This window comes from Hippocampus guttulatus, chromosome 11 (assembly GCF_054856545.1).
Source record: "Hippocampus guttulatus isolate MCC_2025c chromosome 11, RoL_Hgut_1.0, whole genome shotgun sequence".
Lineage (NCBI taxonomy): Eukaryota > Metazoa > Chordata > Actinopteri > Syngnathiformes > Syngnathidae > Hippocampus > Hippocampus guttulatus.
This window is the reverse complement of record NC_141271.1, coordinates 12,260,885-12,281,890: the sequence shown is the minus strand read 5'-3', so window position 1 is coordinate 12,281,890 and position 21,006 is coordinate 12,260,885. Positions and strand designations below refer to the sequence as shown.

At 40.7% G+C, this 21,006-nt stretch overlaps 1 protein-coding gene across 2 annotated transcripts in view; it reads left to right on the top strand.

Moving 5' to 3' along the window:
* Positions 1-14,057: 14,057 nt before the first annotated feature.
* gpc6b (glypican 6b) overlaps positions 14,058-21,006 on the top strand; it is an 88,223-nt gene continuing 81,274 nt past the window's right edge. For both annotated transcript variants that reach the window (XM_086123579.1, XM_086123578.1), the window contains exon 1: positions 14,058-14,478. In XM_086123579.1, the coding sequence (XP_085979705.1) occupies positions 14,307-14,478 (172 nt within the window). In that variant the 5' untranslated portion in view covers positions 14,058-14,306. The remainder of the gene's footprint in view (positions 14,479-21,006) is intronic.

Below are 21,006 nucleotides of genomic sequence, written 5' to 3'. Positions count from 1 at the left end.
GGAGGCATTTGGTGCATGGGCGATGTTTCTATGCTCAGAAAAGGACCCATTCCTGGATGTTGAGGGGGAGGGCGGTATTGTCTACATTCCAAAAATAACTTGAAGTAATGTATATTTTTTTTACTGACACCGTGTCAAGCAACACACTGCACTGCGTGCATCAAATAACAGAAAAAAAATCTTCAGTATAACTCATGGTCCCTTATTACGATAACTGTATGTGACCGGTGTTAGGCCGTCATTGTAATGTACACACAAACCGGCATTGGCCAGTCGGTGAGCTTGTACGGAACTGGTGTGATCGAACCCGTTGATGATCTAAATCTGGACTCCAAATGGTCTTTCTATTTCAAGTTGCTCTTTAACCAAGGAAAACTAGATTTTATCTGAATGCTTGATGCTCCAATAGAATTTTCAGTGGAATACTCGAATACTAAAATATTCGATAGCTGCAGCCCAAGTTATACAGTTTACTATCCCTTGAAAAGATGCACACAAGAGACGACTACTGTGCACATTAGCCAAGACATATTTGTAGTTCTGACTCATTTTAACCTCTCACAGTGATGCCATAATAACCAGTCATCTATTTTCTACTTCACGTTCATTCCCATTCACACCCAAGGACAACTTTGGCTGTGTTCACACTGCATTCAAATCATATTCCTCTTCAAATCTGATTTTTAGCGGTGACCGTCCACACACTGTATTTATCAAATCGAATTTGGCCCTTTTTAGACTGAACCACATTATTGACCCCTCTGACAGGTTGCTGCAGCAACAACATAGGAACGGAGGCGCCGTCCCGCATGTGGATTGTTTGGAATCGCATAATTGTGACGCCTGCAATTCACATTGAACCCCCGGTGTGTGGAGGACTGCAGTAATGAACACATTTGTTTTGAAACGTGGCCTCGTTATACGACATCTGCATCAAGACCTTGATGCAACGATGTTGGTCAAAGGCGCATTTAATATTCCGCGCAGTCCCTCTGAGCTTTGGCCTCCCTCTCCTCGCAGGGGCGCCTAATGCAACATAATGAGTGGCTGGCACATATTCTTGAGCGCATCAAAGTCCTCACTGCGGCTCTATCAAGCCATCACGAATGAATGGACGCAAGCATTTTTTCCCCCCCTCTAGGAAATGTCAGGCGACTTTTCAAAAGATGTTTTCCAACTAATTTCAGAAAGTCAATTGCCAGCAGCTTTAGGCGGAGCAAAAAACAAACAAACAAATAAATAAATGTCACATGCATAACAATAACAAGGCTAAAATGAGAGTTGTGTAATTGTGCAGTCAAATGTCAGGAAATTAACAAATGTTCAATTGCCTGCATGGCTGCATCGTTTGCTTGTCTTCATCACACACTTGTTTGGCTTCACTCTGTTGAAGGTAGCAGCTGGATTTGAGTCATGTTTGACGGGATGGGAATCTATTAGTACTTAATCAGGCATGTTCTGCCTTTTTTTTTTCCTGATGGATTGATCTTGATGGAGTTTGCACTCCGTCTTCCTCGCACATTTCAAACACATGCATGCTCGCTTCATTGAAATCTTTAAATTGGAGGTTTTCAGTCTTTTAGGTCAATGGACCTCTTCCATGATCCTAATGGCAATTAACGCTTTCATGCACCCTGTAACCTGATAACACGATAAGCTGTCCACTGTAGTAACCGCTGTCCCTAAAGGGGCTAAATATGATAACTATCACGTGAACCCCAAAATGGGAATTATGTTTCAAATATTTGACCCCAAATATGAATGAAATGTTGAATAGAAAGGAACCTGACTAAATATCTATCCGATACTTGTCATACATTGCTTCTCGAACATGGCTGCGAACGGGGTAATTTACTGTCTATAAGCACCGTCACTGTTGCCAACCTAATGACTTTTCTCAGCGCTTTAGCCACTGTTTTTCAACAATCCGACGGGCGACAACACAAGCAAAATCATTTTACACTCGCGTTTCTGTACGATATTGCGCCGGTGGAAGGCAAGCACGGATTCATTTGTGCTCAACATAGCTAAAGGCACGGTCCCCATTTACAGTATCATTTGCAAGAGTAATGATAAACGACATGATTGAAAATTTTGACCTGAGGTTTGTTCTTCCAAGCTGCATATGTTTTTCATCGGTTGCCTCGCCTTGCCTGTGCAACTCTACCTGTATGCGAGAAAACGGCAAAGAGTGAGTTAGAAATGCTGGTTACATGCAGCAGTGTCAGATATGTGATACTTCACAATCATATCATAGTTGATTAATCTCTACAAATGATCTGTATTGAGACCCTCTATGCCAGGAATCTACTGAAATGTAAAACTGGTCATTAACTAATTAGCATACAATGTTGGGTTATCAAGTTATCAATTTAACAGTGCTAAATAACTGGGGGTGGGAAGGCTATTTGCACAGGTGGGAGTAAGTCGCAAAGTGTGAGTTGCAAGTAGGGCTCTATAGTCATACCCAGCGCAGGTCTAGCTTTAAGCGTGGTCGAAATGCGCACGAGTGGGGATTTCTTTCATTTGCAGACACGTACGGTAAGAAACGAGCGTTTGCGCCGTTGTGAGTGTGAACATAGCCGTTTCGCTTTCCGCCAAATGGAAGCGGCTCCTTTCATTGCCTGTAAAAAGACACGCAGTCTTTGACATTGCAGAAATAAACCTACGACTTAAATGTTGAATTTACATGCAATCATTTTAGGATCTTGAATGATAGGCTCACAGTGCAGAGGTCGCGGGTTCGATCCCGGCTCCGGCCTTCCTGTGTGGAGTTTGCATGTTCTCCCCGGGCCTGTGTGGGTTTTCTCCAGGTACCCTGGTTTCCTCCCACATTCCAAAAACATGCATGGCAGGTGTTAGTGTGAGCGCGGATGGTTGTTCGTCTCAATGTACCCTACGATTGGCTGGCAAACCGGTTCAGGGTGTCCCCCACCTACTGCCCGAAGACAGCTGGGATAGGCTCCAGCACCCCCCCCGCTACCCTTGTGAGGATAAATCGGATCGGAAAATTGATGGATGGATGAATGATATGCGCGCTGCATCATAGTGGTAGGTCGCCAGGCTAGCAAGGTGCGTAACTCAGACTGTTAAATTAATCTTTGACATGCTCACCAAGCTGAAGTCTTCTGTTTGGTGAAGTCCGACTTTTGAGTGATCAATTTTCAACGTTCCATATGTATAAGCAGGTTTACCATAAAGGAATGTCTGTGAATTGTGAAACTTTCTGAACTGTCAGTGAGATGTTTTCTTTTTTTTTCTCCCTCTGCTTAAAGTGACTTTCTGTCAAAATAGCGACGCACCCAAGATTCACTCTGTACCATCATACGGGTCCAGGGGACCTCTGAGACTAATTTGCCTTGAACTGAAAAGGCTTCAGAAGAGGCAGCACAATTCCCCCCCTTTCCCTCATACGGAATATATTTCATTTTCAATATCAAACTGCAGGCATCAAATATGAAAAGAGCCTTTGAATGAATCAAAATTGGATATAAAAGGAACCCTCAGTCACTTGATAAGTCTGTACAGTCTTTCTTTGTCCATTTTGGCCTGGGAAATTGTATTTCTTTGTCTTGTAATGTGTTCATTAGAGTGGTGTTTTATGTCAAAGACACAGTTTTCCATATATAAGAATTATCTTGGGTGTGGGAACGCTATAGGAGTATAACAATGTGTGGGAACGCTATTGGAGTATAACAATGTGTGGGAACGCTATTGGAGTATAACAATGTTTTGCAATATGTTAAAAGTCAGCTCTTTATTTCAAGGGAATCCATGAAATATTGCCTTTTTAATTGTTTGTATACAAAGAGTCGAAACGTGCATAGAGTATATATCTTTTTACGAGGCGGAGAATAATCACAGTTCATCTCATCAGCCTGTGTGCATTTTCACAGCTATTGAGATAAAATACAGAAAAGGTATATGTGTCATTGTACTCATTAATGGCATCTCCAAGTGCGGGATTACGCAACATAAGAAGCGGCAGAAAGCGTCTCTCAAACAGCTCATTCTCATTTAATTCACATTCCTTTTACTGCAGTCTGCCAACACTCATTCAAATGTCCATATAGTGCTCGAGCACTTGCGGCATTTTTCCATGAAGGCGATGTATGAATGGCTGAATTAATGACTCCATCTTTAGAGATAATAATAATAATACATTTTATTTATAAGCGCCTTTCAAGACACCCAAGGACACTTTACAATCAGACAAAACAATAAAACAAGATGTAGTTTGTGTTAGCATAGCAGTAAAGGTCACTGAGAGCGGACGCGGGGGCTCCTAAGCATATTTCCAATATTAAATGTGATGTACTTGTCGCATAGCTTATGTAGAGCAGTGTGAGGTATTGGACACTGACAAGAAAAACGAAACTGTGAGTCTCAAGCAATCATCAGAATCACAATCATCTTTACTGAGCAAGTATATGTTTAAGAGTACACAAGAAATTCAAGTAGTGCAGTAAACGAGCCACAATAACAAAAAAAAAAGACATTTAGGATATAAACACACACTAGGTGCAGAGCAATGTAAGGATACAAATAGTGTCGATGCTGACACGATAACAATTGTGCAGAGAATCATCAATCATGAGAGGAAAATGCCACAGTGCAGCAAGACAAAATATTGAACGCCGAAATATGATTAGAACACATTTTGGAGAAGAGTCAGAATATGAAGATGAATGTCAGAACAAAGCCCCAAAGAAGTCGAAACAAACAAAAACAAAGTTGGATTTAATGGGGGGGGGGGGGGGGGGGGGGAATCTGAAAGTTGGAATATTACAAGGCAAAGTCAATTTTATGAGAGAATTCTAATTTGGGGTGAATAATTAAGAAATATGAGATTAGTTCTCCTCACAAACGTATTTTAGAACAAATTCTTAGTTTATGAGAATCATCTTCATTTCATGAGCAAAAGTCATAATAATTCTCAATACAATTGTAACATCAGAAAAATGATATTTGTACCATGAAAATAATGTTCCAATATTATAAACCAGCAATCATGAGAAGGAATTTTCTGAATATAAAGCTACAACTGGAGTTTTTAAAAAGATGAAGTGTGTGTTATTTATTATTTTTTTCTGGGTGTATTAAGTCGTTTTCATCAAGGCAGTGCACTATTAGAGAAGATGACACAATGCCGATTAGCTCCTCTAACATTTGGTTGTATTTGCATGACAATAGTAATAAGATTTGAAGTATTATTAGAATAAAGTCTGAATGGGCAAAAAAAATGTTAATACCAATTTTTTTTTGAGACTATCTCAAAATAATTATTGTAATTTTCATGGAGGGAAAAAATATAGACTTAGAAGCCTTACTTCTTACTAAGACAACAATACCATCATGCGTGAATTCATTTTTGTCGTCTTCATCGCGGCCCTAATAAGCAATCATATACACCAAAGCCATGTTCCACCACTACTCTTACAATTGTGCACCTTTGAGCTCAATCGCATTTCCATTCTCTAAGGCGCCACTCCATTAAGGAAATGCTTCTATATGGAAGCGATGCCTCATTAACTAGGCTACTTTCATTACACTTAATGGGGCTGATGAGGCTAAGACAGCCACACTCTTCCCTTTGCAGGACAATAAATAGCTGTCCAAAGATGACATCCTGATCACCTGGAGGTAACACTGCGCCATTGTGCGCATGAAATGTTTTTCTACATTTTCTTTTCACGGATGTGCTTTGATGATTACAACAATGCTGGCCCTGGAATGTAACATTGTACTTTGGCTACACAATCCAACCACTATTTCCATCCTACGCGCGGTACCACTTACCCGACCAATACTTTGCTGTGGCTTGCCTCCACTTGAAAATAAAACTTCTTTTTCGACAGATTTGTTTGTTAGTGTCTCTCGTTCCAACTGAGGTGTTAGATATCAAATTAACGTTGTTTGTATCGCACCTTACGCGATCTGTAAGCAACCCTAAAGTGCTTGACACTTAAATATGATGTGTTGTGGTTTTCACTGTTTCTCTCGATTAGGAAGTAGTAAGTACAGTGGTACCTCTACTTACAAACGTCTCTTCCTACGAAATTTTCGAGTTACGATATGTCTCAACAGGGAAATATTGTCTCTTGTTACGAAAGAAATTTTTGAGACACGAAAAGTAAAAATACAGTCTGGTACGCTGCTCGCAGCTCCGAGTTTCGTGACGCAACATGCTGCTCTGCCATTGGCTATTATCGAGTATCATCCTGGCATCCCATTGGCTAAGAGGGACTTCTACCGTATGTGTGTGTGCGTGTAGATAGATACTTAGGTGTCGATGCAGCGTCCTCGTCATTTGCCCAGGAGGTGTTCTGATGGTTTTAAGTAAATGTGAATCACCCAGAAAAAAGGTTAACCAGTCGGGCCATCTCTCACTATGCTGATGTTTGACTTGGACATTTTCAAAGGATTGTTAAAAGCCGACAAAAGCAAACATCCTTCTATCAATTTTTTACCAAACGCCAGGCAAAAACCACTTCTGAGAGAAAACATGGACTAAACAGGGCATAAAAACGATGATGCAGTGAAAAGTTAATTGACCATAATTTTTATTCTTTGTCCTTTACATTATGCACAACTCTCATTTATTGTGCAATGATCTAATTGTAACATGTAATGGTTACATATTTTGATGCATTTTTATGCTTTAGGAAATATTTTTGTCTGAATTTTTGGGGGGGGGGGTGGGGGGCTTGGAACGAATTAGGGCATTTACATGGAAAACGTGCCTCTACTTACAAACTTTTCTAGTGAAGAAATTTTTTCCAGAACCAATTCATTTCGTAAGTAGCGGTACCACTGTATAGCATAGTTGTCACGTTATGCACGAAGCAGGAAAAGGGAACTGCTTCGTACGTAACAGAGAATAAGTGGATCCCCGAAGGAGCAGACACCGACAAGGACTTCGTCAAAACAAAAAATATTTATTACAAACAAAACCCCGTCAAATAAACAACAGAAAGCGCTGGTGAAAACGAGAACCAGGAAATAAGGAAACGCGACAACAGAAAACGCTTGCAAAAAATGGCAAGGGAAATATGTTTAAGACAAGTACTAGTTCACGTACGCTAATATAATAAATAAATATAATTCCTTTGGGACGACGAAAATTTAACCAACAGCGAATGGTATCGAATAAGAATGGCAATCATAGGCAACAGCAGTGGCACGGCATGCAATACTCCGGCAGTGATTTGACTGTCGGAGCGCCTAGATATAGCAGGTGCAATCTCTGGCAAATAGGCAGCAGGTGTGCAGGCGACAGAAGTGAACGCGTGCCACCTGCTGCCGAATACGGATCATGACAATAGTAGGGGACAGTTGTGAGATGGGTCAGTTGTGTCCATGTTTGTCGCCATGTGTTGCAGTGCAGTTCGACATCACTCCAAACAACAAACGCATTAAGAAAAATATTGTTGATCTTATACATGTTGGAACTGAATGTTACTTTAAATTTAACTCTCATTGGAGTGTACCTAATCATTTGCACAGTAAATGTAGCTTGTATTTGAATACCATCCGTACATGCGGCTCCGTAAAAGATGGGAGAATCCACCCGGCAAGTTCTGCTCTATTGACAGAACACTTTACCTGCTAGTCTAATGTGCTTTATTGTTTTGTTTGTGATTACTGCACGCATGCATTTTGCAGCATTTTTTTCCACCCCTCTTTGTGGTGCCCATGCAGACATTGGACTTCAATCCAGTGTTGGGAGCGTGCTAATTACAGGCCCCCGGGGGATCAAAATGGAGCTAGTTTTCGACAACAAGAAAGAACATTTGGAGAGCTTTGCACAAACATTATTTTGAACTGCCCAACCTCTTACGATTTATGAAGGGGAAACTTAGTTTTCTTGTTTTCCGTATTTGCATAGCATAAGCGTTGATTGGTACTCGACGCCATAATGGTTTCATTCCTCACTGTCAGCCCGACGGACATGTTTGTTTGCAACGTAATCAACGGGGGAGGTGATGAAGCATGAGTGATGACATTATGTTCAGGCATTGCCTCGCTGCCTATTGTGCGACACCTCGTTTCTCCCTTCAAGCTTCTGATTACGCATCTTGGTGGCAGGGAGGTCAAAATGGCGCAAGTCCAACAATATGTAGCTTGGACAATACGTTCTGAAAGCATAACCTTGTCCCGATTTGAAGAGAATGGAATGTACATTTTAGTGTATGCCATGGGGCGCTAAAAAGAGGACGACGGGCCTTTGCGTATTGGAGGACGTGAGGCATTTCGGATTTTGGCCATTTATACTTTTAACGGTGTTGAGTGAGAAGTGATGATGTGACATTATAAACATCGGCCCTTCTTGCCCACTCCCACTGGCTGTCGGGAATTTCATTGGTTTTCAAAGGCAATTTGAAACCCTGATGGATACATTTCATCCTTGAGCTGGCTAACATTATTAAGGAGACAGACATCTTCATTATGCTTTCATTTCCCTCCAGAGTATAATGAAGTTCTATTAAAAAAAAAAAAGTAAACAAACTTTCAGTGTTAATTCCTTTGTGCTAAAGTGACCCTTTCTGCGTCTCCTATAGAAGCAAATGAGCCTGTAAACAAATCCAATTTAATCTGCTTTAATTAAACCTACCTTTAAGCATTAAGCACTTTCATTAAAAACAGTCAACGGCCGTGCTATGAGCTTCGTATGAATAGAATGTAATCGTAAAAATAAATTTAAGGCTTAAATATGATAATAATTACATTTTTAAAATGTATTTATAGTCGGTGATTGTAAGTGTGCCATGACAGCCCTCGTGCGCTGCGGGAAATGATCCAATTGCAGCACTGAATGGGACCTAAAATTATTGTTCACGTACTAAAGAATATATATATATTTTGACTTCAATGCTAGCTCTTTTAGATGGCATAAGGTACACTCAACCTGTGGTTTCACCTCTAAATTACCAAAGGTTACAACCTTTTTCACAGTGACGACGAATGTGCGTTCTTGCTAGTAGCAGTAGCGTGGAAAGTGATAAAAATGATACTTTTCGTGAGTAATACATGAGTATCGATTACAGTCGAACTAGTAAACAATATTAAATGTTCATAAATGCTCTTCTCAATAGCAATAAAAGCACTGATATGATTCACTTGGTTGATAATCCTCCAAAAAATGATTTTAACGACTTTAGCTTTCAATACATTGTGTTGAGATGAAAATATGAAAACTTAGGTCAGTGATGTGGAGACCCCCCAAAAGATTAAACACGCCCCTACGTACGGGCAGAATACAAAGTCATTCACATCTCATTTAGTGAGAGCAGACTGAATGACATACAGCTGGGAGCAAAGTGGGCTCAGGTGGAGATCCAGGCAAGAGCAATATAAGAAAAAACGCATGCAGGTGCTTTCATAAGAACCTCCGTGATCCTCCCTCTGGAAAAAGAAAATGTGTGATTCCACGCTCAGGAATGACACACACTTTTTTTTTTTTTTTTTTTTGCACTGGGCTGTCAATATGTAGCTTTGATTTACTCATTTCGTACTGTTGGAGCCAGTATTGCTTTTTTTTATTTCTGTTGCTGTGGGTCGAGCCTCCGTGCTATGACTGCGGCGCACAGTCGGCTTCCATTGAGAAGGGAATAAGACTTTGCCTCAGTGCATTCCCAGATATTCCATCTCGGTGCACACACACACACACAAACACACCCATACATGAATGTAAATTTTGCAAGCAGTCAAATTTGGGACATGCTTGGCCGAGAAAGAGACACAGCACACACTCTATCCCGGGAAACATCTTCAATGCCAGAGAACGCTGGTCAAAAAGAACAAAAAGTAACTGCCAGGAGTAATGGCAACATGAGTTTCACATTTCCGAAATTGTCAACACCCCACAGAGAAGAATGGAGTTATTCAGAAAGCCTGGTATTATTACTCATCATGATTACACTTATTGCCACTTGAGACGTTTTGTTCACAAGCCTACATTGAACATTTAGAATCATTAACTGAAGGGAGCCGTCCTCCATATACGCCGTTGTTTCGGTGGCTTTAAAGCTCCGCTTGTTTGACAAATAAATATGCAAATTACAGCCCCAACCCCCCCCCCCTCCCCCACCCTCAGGCGGCTTGCCTTTTATCTTGAGAATAATGACTTGCAAAAATGAACTTGTACCGTAATTGTTTTTGGGTCGCACCAACTGCCAAGTCTCATTGTCAGGCCAAAAAGATTTCTGGAACAATACCTGTGCGCTGGCAGCCCACACGGTTTCTGTTGACTGATGCAAATTAGAGCGCAGAAAGCGCAAAAGCTCTTTTTTTTCCTCCCCCCTTCTCTCTTTAAATGTATTTATTTTTGATACCTTTTGTGCGTAACACAAGGTGGAGGAATAACAAGATAAAACAAAGATCCCAGAGTGAATAATTAAAGCTAGAGTAAGGATCTGCAGTTTCCTGCTTCCGCACGCCAGCTCTGAAATGAAATTCATGTTTAGATACTGTTGTGAATATAGTCAACAGCGATAAACCGGTAATTTGTATTTAAACCAGCTCGAGAAGTTGAACCAATGAATACGAAAGGCAAACAAAAGCCGTTTGGATATTAACATCTCGTCTTTTCAATGTGCAGCAGTTTTCTGTCTCTCTTCCCGCTTTGATGCAATTACAACACATTTTCATGAGTAAGAATGCTTTCCCCCCAAGCTTTTGTGAGAATTTTGCGACATTGTACATGTATTGTATCCAATTTTGAGGCACGATTTTACCATGAAGAAAGCCTGCCTCTTCACATACATTTTTTTTTGATTCATCCCAAAGTCATTACCAATGTTTTTGAACAATTTTTTTTCAAAAGTCACAACAAGCAAAGAAGGTCAGCCGATGAAGGCTAAATGCTAATAACAGACATTTGTGTTCTCGTCTTTTAGTACGCAGCAATGTTGGACGGCCACAATTTCGAAAACGGCAACATTCTCGTGGTGAAACAACATCCCAGGTGTCCTGGCTGGTCCATCAGTATTGCACACCACATTAAAAGGTGATTTTGACTCAGCATTTATTTCTATTACATAAGGAAGCAGTTATGTTGATTTTGAGCAGCTATTTTTAGCATAAAATAAATTGGTTTGTTTTTTTGTTATTTTTTCTGATACCCTTCCACTGCTGCTCAACAAGGGGATACTAAGTGGGATAAAAAAAAATACTTGAAACTTTGGGAACTCTTGATCTAATCAAGTTAAAATTTAATTATTTTATTTCCATAATATATGAGTAAGTGGATGGACATGTTTGAGCATTTTTTGGGGGTATGTCTGCAACCTGATGCCTGATGCATACGATGCATGATCATTGAAAATGCATTAGGTTTCCTTTTTTGCATTGCTTTCATACTCTCTCCGCAATGTTGATCATAATGTCGGACGAATGCTAAAATCACATTGTGAATATTGAATGAGCATGTAACGCATGATGTAGATATGGAGTTTAGGACTACAAGTTACCAGTACACCACCCATCTATTTCACATGAAACAAAACATCTGTTATCATCGAGGTAAAACGGTGGTGGTTTCTCATTCCCTACGGAATCATCTCCACTGCCGTGGCAGCCATGCTAATCCACTGTTGATCTACCCCTTCGGATCAAGATGCAATCAATACTGTCATGAAGGCTTTGCCTTCTGCTCTTCATTGCAGCCTTTTTATCCATCACTGACTTCATGCACTTTGATACCGCATTAATGTGATTTCCAGTTTGGTGAAGCATAGAAAGACAATGGAATGGAAGATGTTTACAAACAATAATCCCTCACTGTACAGCACAAACGGAGAAAATTCATTGCTTCCTTGCAATTGGATTTCCATGGTACAGTAATTGCATGTACTTTAAATGCATGCATTTATGCCCCCTAGTGGCAATGATTAGCATTGGGATTACATCAGAATCATCCAATCAGCAGAGTAGTAAGTGCTTTGAAGAGATGGAACGGTTGTTTCTCATCATTGATTCATTATACTTTGATTCATACATTAGTGACACTCTTGATTTTTATTTTATTTTATTTTTATTTTGGAAGGCCTGGCGATAAAATTGGCGAACTCAAAGTCAACCACAAAAATTGGTTGACACAAAATTTCTGCCTCGAAATTATAACAAATAATTTTAAAACTAATTAGCACCATTTGCGTCGACCGGAAACATGTTTGGCTGTGTCCGTGTTTACCGCACGTTATGTTGCGGACGGACGCATTTAGTCAATGGTATTAGTGTTGCTATGGAGGAATACGCACAAAAAAGATGCCCATGGTTTGGTTAAAGTTTCATGTAATATATACAATATATCCTATCATTGCTAGTTAGAACACATTCTATGGTGTTTGTTGACTACATACTGTAGGTGGTTTGGTTCTATCGAAGTAATCTAGCACTCAACAAGCTAAAGCCTCGTCACAGTTCTTCCCATCTCTATTTTACGGCAGCAAAGCATCTTCCGCTAAATCGTCATCGGTTAAACTTGTCTCATGCGTGTTGAGGCTTCTCCGTCTAAGTTAGCTTAGCTGAGCTTCCTTCCTGTAACTCTTCTCAACACATTGCTAAGCAGTGATTAAGTGTGAGTGTCAAGTTATCTGATTGTTTTGGGAAATGTGCACTAAAAATAAATAAATAGCAGGCGAGCGTGACAGTTGTGGCTGGATCTTTCTTTTTTTTTTTTTTAATAAGTCTCCCTATGTCTACTGCCAGCGGGCCATTGGAGTAGATATTAATGGTTGCGCTTGAACCGGGAAGAAAGAATGACACCAGATCCTGGCTTATATGAAAGTCAATATGAAAACATTGTTTACTTTGAAGTAAGTCTCATGTCAATATATAGGACATCAACTAGGCAAACTTAAGCGCAGCATGGTGACTGACTAGGTAGCGCATAGGTGTCAAACTCCGGTCCTCAAGGCCTGCTTTACTGCATGTTTTCCATCTCTCCGTGCTGTAATACAGTCATCCCTCGCTACTTATCACGGTTTCAATGCATCGCGGATTTTTCAAAAGTATTCATCCTAAAAAATGCCGCAAAAAGTCCGCGAAAGGCAGCGAAAGTCAGCAAAACAACAGCAAGTCACATAGAGCAACATATACAGTACTACATGTACATTTCATGTTTATGTTTACTGTATTTTGTGATTCATACACTAACCTAACCTATCTTAAACATGTCTAGATATATTTGTATATATAGTATTAAGTAATGTTAATTACTACAAACATCTACTTCTACACGCATGTATACCATTAAATTTGACCTTATAAATATTAAATATACTCATACAAATGTACATATACCTGTATGGGGGGGGGGGTACCTACTTCGTGGATTTTCCCCTTTCACGCGGGATCTCGATCCCCATTAACCGCGACAAGTGAGGGATCACTGTTCACCTTTTTCAAATGATCAGCTCATCAGCAAGCTCTGTAGGAGGCGAATAACGATTCAGATCTTTTATATCAGGTGTGTTGGAAGAGCTCTCTCAAAAACAGGCTGCATTCAATTTTGGGCTCAATTATTGGTTTGCCTTTCAGCATTACTGTTTTCCTCCATAGTTTTATTTGAGGAGTTTTTGTCTTTAATAGTTAATCATTTCTATTCTCACAAAATGTAATGACTAAGAATCTAATCTCTCGCCATTCATTCAATAGTTAGTTAGGCTACAGCACATTTTCATTAGTAGGACTACTTATTCTTTTTTTTAAAATAAGAATAATATTGAAAGAACATTGAGAGATTTTAGGAATACAGAGAACCAATCACAGTGACACAGTTGTGCATCAGAAAATAGATAAATTCGGACAGCCAACCATTCACACGAATCTCACTTGTCCCCTGCAGTACTTTTAAACTGGTCTCTGCTGTTCGACTCCAGTCCACATTTTGTGAGCTGCTTCGCACCGCCTGAGCATCCGATGCGAGGCGCACAGAGGAGGCTCTCCTCTGCACCCACTCGCACAGCAGTTGCACTTGAACGCAGCGCGCCTCGGCTCTCAGTCCGTACCGCACGTCTGCTGCAGGGCTAAGACAAGTTGAGCGCCAGCGGCGAGAATAGCACTTCTCTTCTCCGGATCCATGTGGCACTTTCATGCGCGCCATCTCTCAAGCGGTGCATGGTGGGGGCTCTTAATTAAGCACATTTTCTCCTTAGGGACATGTGCTTCTACTTGGCTGTGCAGACACTAACTGAGTAAAAGATCCAAGTACCAGTGGATCCTCCTGTTGTTTATTTCTTTTTTTGTTGTTGTTTTTGTCATTTTTTTTAATTTAGTAGAGGATACAGCAGGGAAGCTCCTGGATGTTTTTACCCAAGTCCACAATGCTCAGACTGGAGATGCTCGTTTACACTTTTTCTGCGCTGTGCATCGCAGCCAAAGCAGAATTGAAAGCACGGAATTGCAGCGAGACAAGGGAGGCTTGTGTAGCCAGGGGCTTCAGCTTCACGCATGTTCCACTCCAGGAGATTCCAGGTAAGACTACAATGCAACTTGAACACCAAGATGTTTACGTATGTGTTTGGGGGGAAAAAACAACTCAGTCGTGCTCATTTGGGGTTTGCTGCTGAGTTTGAGGGTGGAGCAAGACCTCAACCACTTGTTCAATTTCCATGTGCTAAAAGAACGTTTTCAACCTCCACTGCCAAAAGTAAGCCCTACTACACAGGCTACACTGTACACAATAGAATAAAGTTGGACTTTAAACGAAAACCAAATGTAGTATAACCACAAAAAAGAAAAAAAGGAGAGGACACATTGGGGCATCATATCATGAGGAGGATCAACAGAGTAATGTAAGAATAATGTAGTTTTACAAGAAGTAGGTTCTAATATGTGAAGTGAGACTATTTTGAGAAAAAAAATCACAGGTAAAAAAGCGGAACCTTGATTCATGAAAGTTGGTTTATTTACATGATTTCAGATAAATTGATTCAGTTTGATTTTTTTCTTCTTTCCAATAATAGCACTAGTATTATGTAAGGTGAAAAGCGCAGGTGATGATGCTATTAGGAAGCCCGAGAGAAGGTGCTGCTGTTTGGGCGGGTCATCCGCAGGCCCCGCCCTCCACTCTCTTGCTGGATCCCGACACACAAAGGTGACTTAGTTTTGGGGCGGGAATGGATTCAATGTACTTCCATTCATCTTAATGGGAAGAATAGAATTGGTTTGCGAATATTTCAGATTGTGTACAGGTCACAAAATGAATTAAGTTCTTAAACCAAGGGTACACTGTAGTAATTCTGCAAGAAAAAAAAGTTACAAGAAGGGCCAAAGGACCTACAACTAAAACGAAGCAGTCATGAGAAAAAAAAGAAAAAGTAGAGCTTTTGAGAGAAAAAGAAATAACAATCAGAGGTAGTCACATCTGCAAATTTTGCCGCTCTGTCATTCACTAGCGGCCGGCCGCGCCATCCGTCCGTCAAATCTGTCATTATCAGTACCCACAATCAGTTTCTTGCTCGTCCATTATAGAACACTGTGAAAACAAAATCAAATATTTTACAATGAATATTTACAATCATCTATTTGACTCAAACATTCACTGATTAAACCAAATATAACATACATGCGTGTGTGCTTTTGTAAACCAGTGTAAACCAATGATGGACTAAAATCCACTTCTTGTATGCGCTGACTCTGTCAGGTTTTTTTGTTTTGTTATTCACCCGAAAAACTGGCACCTGTCAGTGACTGGTTGATGGACGTTACGTCAGTACTCGCGGCATGGCTACCTCTGGTAATAAATCTAAAAAAGTCATGTCAATTAAATATTTTGAAATATCTTGAAAATAAGAAAAAAAGTTCTAATACAGTAGTGTAATTTTTTTTTCATTTAACACCAATCCAAAATTTTACAATCATTAAGTCAGAACTTAGAAATAAAATTGTCAAATTCCAAGAAAACATATGTATTGTTATTATTATTATTATTATTATTAGGAAGAAAAGTTGCCATGTTATAAGAATAAATTCATATTAAAAAAATAAAGTTGTAATATGAGAAAAGAAAAACCTTTGTGAACCAGTGGGAATTTTGACACTCATTCAGTTTGAATTGCAACTTTATTCAGTTCAAGTGAGACTTCTTTTCTGGGATGAGGACACATTTTGTAATTTTCATTGAATTTTCATTTCATTCATCACTTTGTTTTCATTGAATCGTGGCCCTAATACTCCGTCGCAGAGGTCGGCGGTCAGCCTGGGTATCTTTACTTCCTAGAAGCGCGCCAGTTAATTACATGCGAACTGCTCTACATGACGATAACAATATTTAATCCTAATGTGAAGAGTCCCTCCAGGCGGCTGCGGTGAGATTGCCTGCCTGCTCCGTGCTGGAGCCAACCCTGCGTGCATAGATAATGGATAATGAATGGTCAGCCATAAGCAGATTAACTAACCCGTCCGAGCGTACATTTTAGCACCAACGCCAGGCGGACTTGCGGCTTCCACTTGCTTAAGTGTCTCCAAACACAAGGGACTCTTTTTCCACATGATTAAAAATGCTATAAAAGGCAATTAAAGCGCATCTCACTTGCAATTATATTGTATAGCTGGCTGAGAGACTGACTGTGAGGCTTACCAACTGGAGATGTGAGACTTTTCCCACACTTGCAAATCATCACAATACAGTTAATATAGCTTAGCATTCTGTCAACAAACCACTGGCACAAATCTCCTGTTCATCGGTGGGAGCCAACATCACAAAAAGGGATCAACCATATCTATATTGATAATGATACAAATATCATTACACATACCGATATCACTGAAACAGTGGCAGCAGTAGCCTCACCTGTCATAAATTGGTCTGATGATCGTGAAGGCCAGGTTTGAATCCCGCGATGGAGCGAAATGGAAAAAAAAGGTTAGTCTGCTTCCCGGCGACTGCCGAAGTGTCCTTGAGCAAAATGCCATCCCCACTTCCCACCTCAAGTGTGCACAGCAGCACAATTGGCGCTTCGCCTTTTCTGTGAATTTCTCCTTGTGTGCCTACACGAGTGATGTGCGATGTGATGAGTGCATTTATATAAAAAAAAAAAAGGTGCAAATGCGATGCATCAAAGTCCACGCTGCGGAAAGGAAGACCAACTATAGCCTTTGCATTTTCAAATTGTCATCTTCCTCATTATCACTTGCACAGTTTAGGAAAAAAAAGCCTTCTTTATTAACTATTTTAAAAATAGAAAGACTTGAAATGCAAAATGTTGCTTTCTAACTGATATTTCGGGGTCAGAATCATGTGTGCGAAATACCATGTTTCACATTAAGGTGCAAATCAAGTGGTGAAATCAGTCATTTGGCTAAAAATGAAACACACTTCCATCTAGAACAGCACTATGATATATTGCTCGGTTGATACCGCTTGACAGTATTATTAAAATTGTGAATTAGTATACTTACAAATCAGTTAGAAGGGATCAAATATCAATAGTTTGTTCTTTGATTCAATTCTGGGCTGGTATTGAATTACCAGGATGACACTATTGATCCCCCAAACTAACTTTTTACATTCCTCTCAGCTGGTAACAATGTGTAATTAGTGACAACATTCGGAATAATCAATTTACATACGTGAGTGGACAGAGTTACTCCCACATTTAAGTACCCCGATTTAAACGACAAACAGGGACAATGTCATGATGCAAATAGACGTCATTTTCAGATGTTACTTTCTACAGTACTTCCTGTACTACAGAGACCAAGATTGATTGTGAAACAGCATGCGCAGAACACAAAAACAACGCCCCGTTCAAACGTTTATGCAACCCAATATTCACATTAGAAAAGGGGGGTACGCCAGGGGTCTTGTTCGGGTTTTTAAAAGTGGAAGTGAAATTGAAATTCAAAATAATGGACTTATTTTGTTATCATTAGATAGCCGCTATCCACTGAATTTATGTTCGAGTGCAATGCTAGATACATTGAAGATGCTTTCAGAGAGCCTATTCACCAAGTACCGTTCGCTAAGCTCTCCACGGGGCACTACGACCTTTTGGGCTGCAGTTTTTCAATTTTGTGGTTCACTTTGCACTGATGCCAGCAAAAGCAAATATTTCACATTTTAAATGTGAAATGAACGTGTGAACTGGATCTGGAAGTCGATTGTCACCAGTCATCAAACGGTCTAATTTGTAGGAGCGTATATTTGCATTCTCTATTTAATACACGGGCGGCCCGGTAGTCCAGTGGTTAGCACGTCGGCTTCACAGTGCAGAGGTACCGGGTTCGATTCCAGCTCCGGCCTCCCTGTGTGGAGTTTGCATGTTCTCCCCGGGCCTGCGTGGGTTTTCTCCGGGTGCTCCGGTTTCCTCCCACATTCCAAAAACATGCATGGCAGGCTGTTTGGACGTTCTGAATTGTCCCTAGGTGTGTGTGTGGGCGTGGATGGTTGTTCGTCTCTGTGTGCCCTGCGATTGGCTGGCAACTGATTCAGGGTGTCCCCCGCCTACTGCCCGAAGACGGCTGGGATAGGCTCCAGCACCCCCCGCGACCCTAGTGAGGATCAAGCGGTTCGGAAGATGGAAAAAAAAAATATTTAATACACGAAAAGTAATTTAATCAGAGGACTGTGCTCATGACTGAATGCAGGTTTGGAGGTTTTTAATTAGGATAAAGGTGAGTGAGCTGGCTGTTGTTTAAGCGTTGCCTAGCAAAGCATCTCGCAGCACACGCGGGCACGTCGTCACCTTCTATGGCTTTGATGGCCAGCCGACACTGTTTCAAATTAAATCAAATGATTCAAAGCCTAACCTTTGTCACCATTACAATGACTGTGGTTGTAAATGGTAATGAGAGACAAATTCCAAGCTACCTTCATGAGTCGATCACCAGGCGGTCACTAGCGGACCACGGAAGCAATTCATTGACTCAAAACGTGCAATATGATATGACGTTTAACCATAAAGAGGTGCTCGACTTACTACAGCCTCCTGGTTGAGAAAAGTCTCGGGGAGAACGTGCAATTTGACAGGGAACACCCTCATTTCAGGGTCACGCCACCCAGTATGTGTAAATGTCACGAAGCTATGGCCCAAAAAGAAAGGAGGTACAGACAGTAAAAAAAAGAAAAAAAATGCTGAAGTTGTGGTGCAAAGACAGAAACGTTCTAATCAAGAATTTATTCACACCAAGTGGTCCCTTAGCCCTCTACGTTCACTAGATGGCGCTGCGTTAAAAAAAAAAGTTGTTAATGGTAGTTGGAATCCACATTGTCATGCGTGTTGCCATGATACCGTGATAATTCATCGAAGTCAGACAGACATATTTGGGATTATTTCCCTTTAGGGAGGTCTTATTGCGTGCCATTGTACTTTGTAATTCATGAAGCATCCCCCGTCACCTAAGGCAATATATAACATTTTTTATGGCTTCTCATGATTTAGTATTTCCACCATTTTGCTTCATGTTGAGGCAGCACCATAAACTGGTGATGACGTAGTACGTCTGCCCCACAGTTATGAGGTTCTACGGGTAGCCAAACTTTTTCACACATTCCCCAAAACTTGCATGTTAGATTCATTGAAGACTCGAAATTGCGTGAATGTTTTGTCTCTATGTGTTCTGCGATTGGCCGGCGACCGGGGCAGCGTGAGCTCGACTCCAGTTTCTCTGTAGCTCTACAAGTATGAAAGCGGCTGGATTTTCCCTCATGTTAGTTGAAAATAGTCCAATTCAAAAGCAATAAAATGCTTTCGTTTTTCTCCGATTTCTCGCTGAATTCCTGAGAGAACACTTTGCGTTGTGTAAACGTGGGAAATGTAATAATTCACATTTCCGAGCATGACAGTCCACTTTCCAATTTTTTTGCGTTCATTGGCACGACGAAACTCGAGAAGAAACAGCTGCTAAAAGCACGACGGTGGTTTTAGCGGCGTCGTTCAGTCATGTGTTCCAAACAGAAACAGCTGTGGTTGGGGGGGAATTAAAGTCGGCAGTTAAGCATAAAGGTGAGTTTGCAGAAGTGATGGTTTCATCTCAAAAAAACTTGGCACGCGGCAAGCATAGCATAGGTGTTTTTCATCCTGCATCAGCAGAAGTGTCTCACTGGGAGGAATTTTGTAGAAGCCAAGCTGAATGGGATGAGGAGTCAAGATATAGTGCTTGTTTCAGATGATCTTCGACATGGGATGTGTTTGGACCTCCTAAATGCATTTAAAAGCACCACTTCACTAGAAGGGACACAATCTCCCGTACAATCTCGAGCTGGTTTGAAAACTGTCATTTTTTACTGGCACTGCCAGAGATGTCAATTTCTTTTCGATATTATTGTGGTTGCAGCTTGAAATACATTGCACAGTGATTTGGCCACTTCCATCCAGCCATTTTTAAAAAAAAATTTTTTTAATCACTTATCGTCATTTAGAGTCCCAGATGGGCTGGACACCAGCTGACTTTGGGTGAATCACAGAGCACATTGACAAACCACCATTCACAAAGCCCATCCTGAAATTTCACCTGAGAGCCAAATATCCCTATTTTTTTTGTAACATAATAGTGCATCATTCCAGGCTTTTGTTTTAGTTCCGACTATTTATAAGTAGAGTAATAAACACAAACTATCGGTGTCAACATTTCTGACAGGCCTTTTACTTTGCACACAGCTAATTAAACAAAAAAAAAAAGTATAAATAATCCCATCTGGTGAGTCTATCAGGGTTGTGTCTATGAAGCCAGGCTGCATGTTTGATAAAAGGCCCACCTGTTCACTAGTGCCTGGAATAACTAACCCACTCGCACCTTTGCATCCGTGTCGCTGACATCACAAGCGGTCTCGGAAAAGTGAGTGAACAATTTCATCTCTCATCTCCAGATGATGTCACCCCTAGAATAGACGCCCTTTGATCAGCTCCTTTGAATGAGTCATATTGAGGCGAGGCGTTATAAGCACCTCAGCAAATTTGCGCCGGGGATGGCCGTGTCCTTGAGGCGTGCATCCTGCCGACTTCTCACTGACGCTTGACGTTAAAAATTTAAGACATCTATCAATAGGGGGAAAAAAAA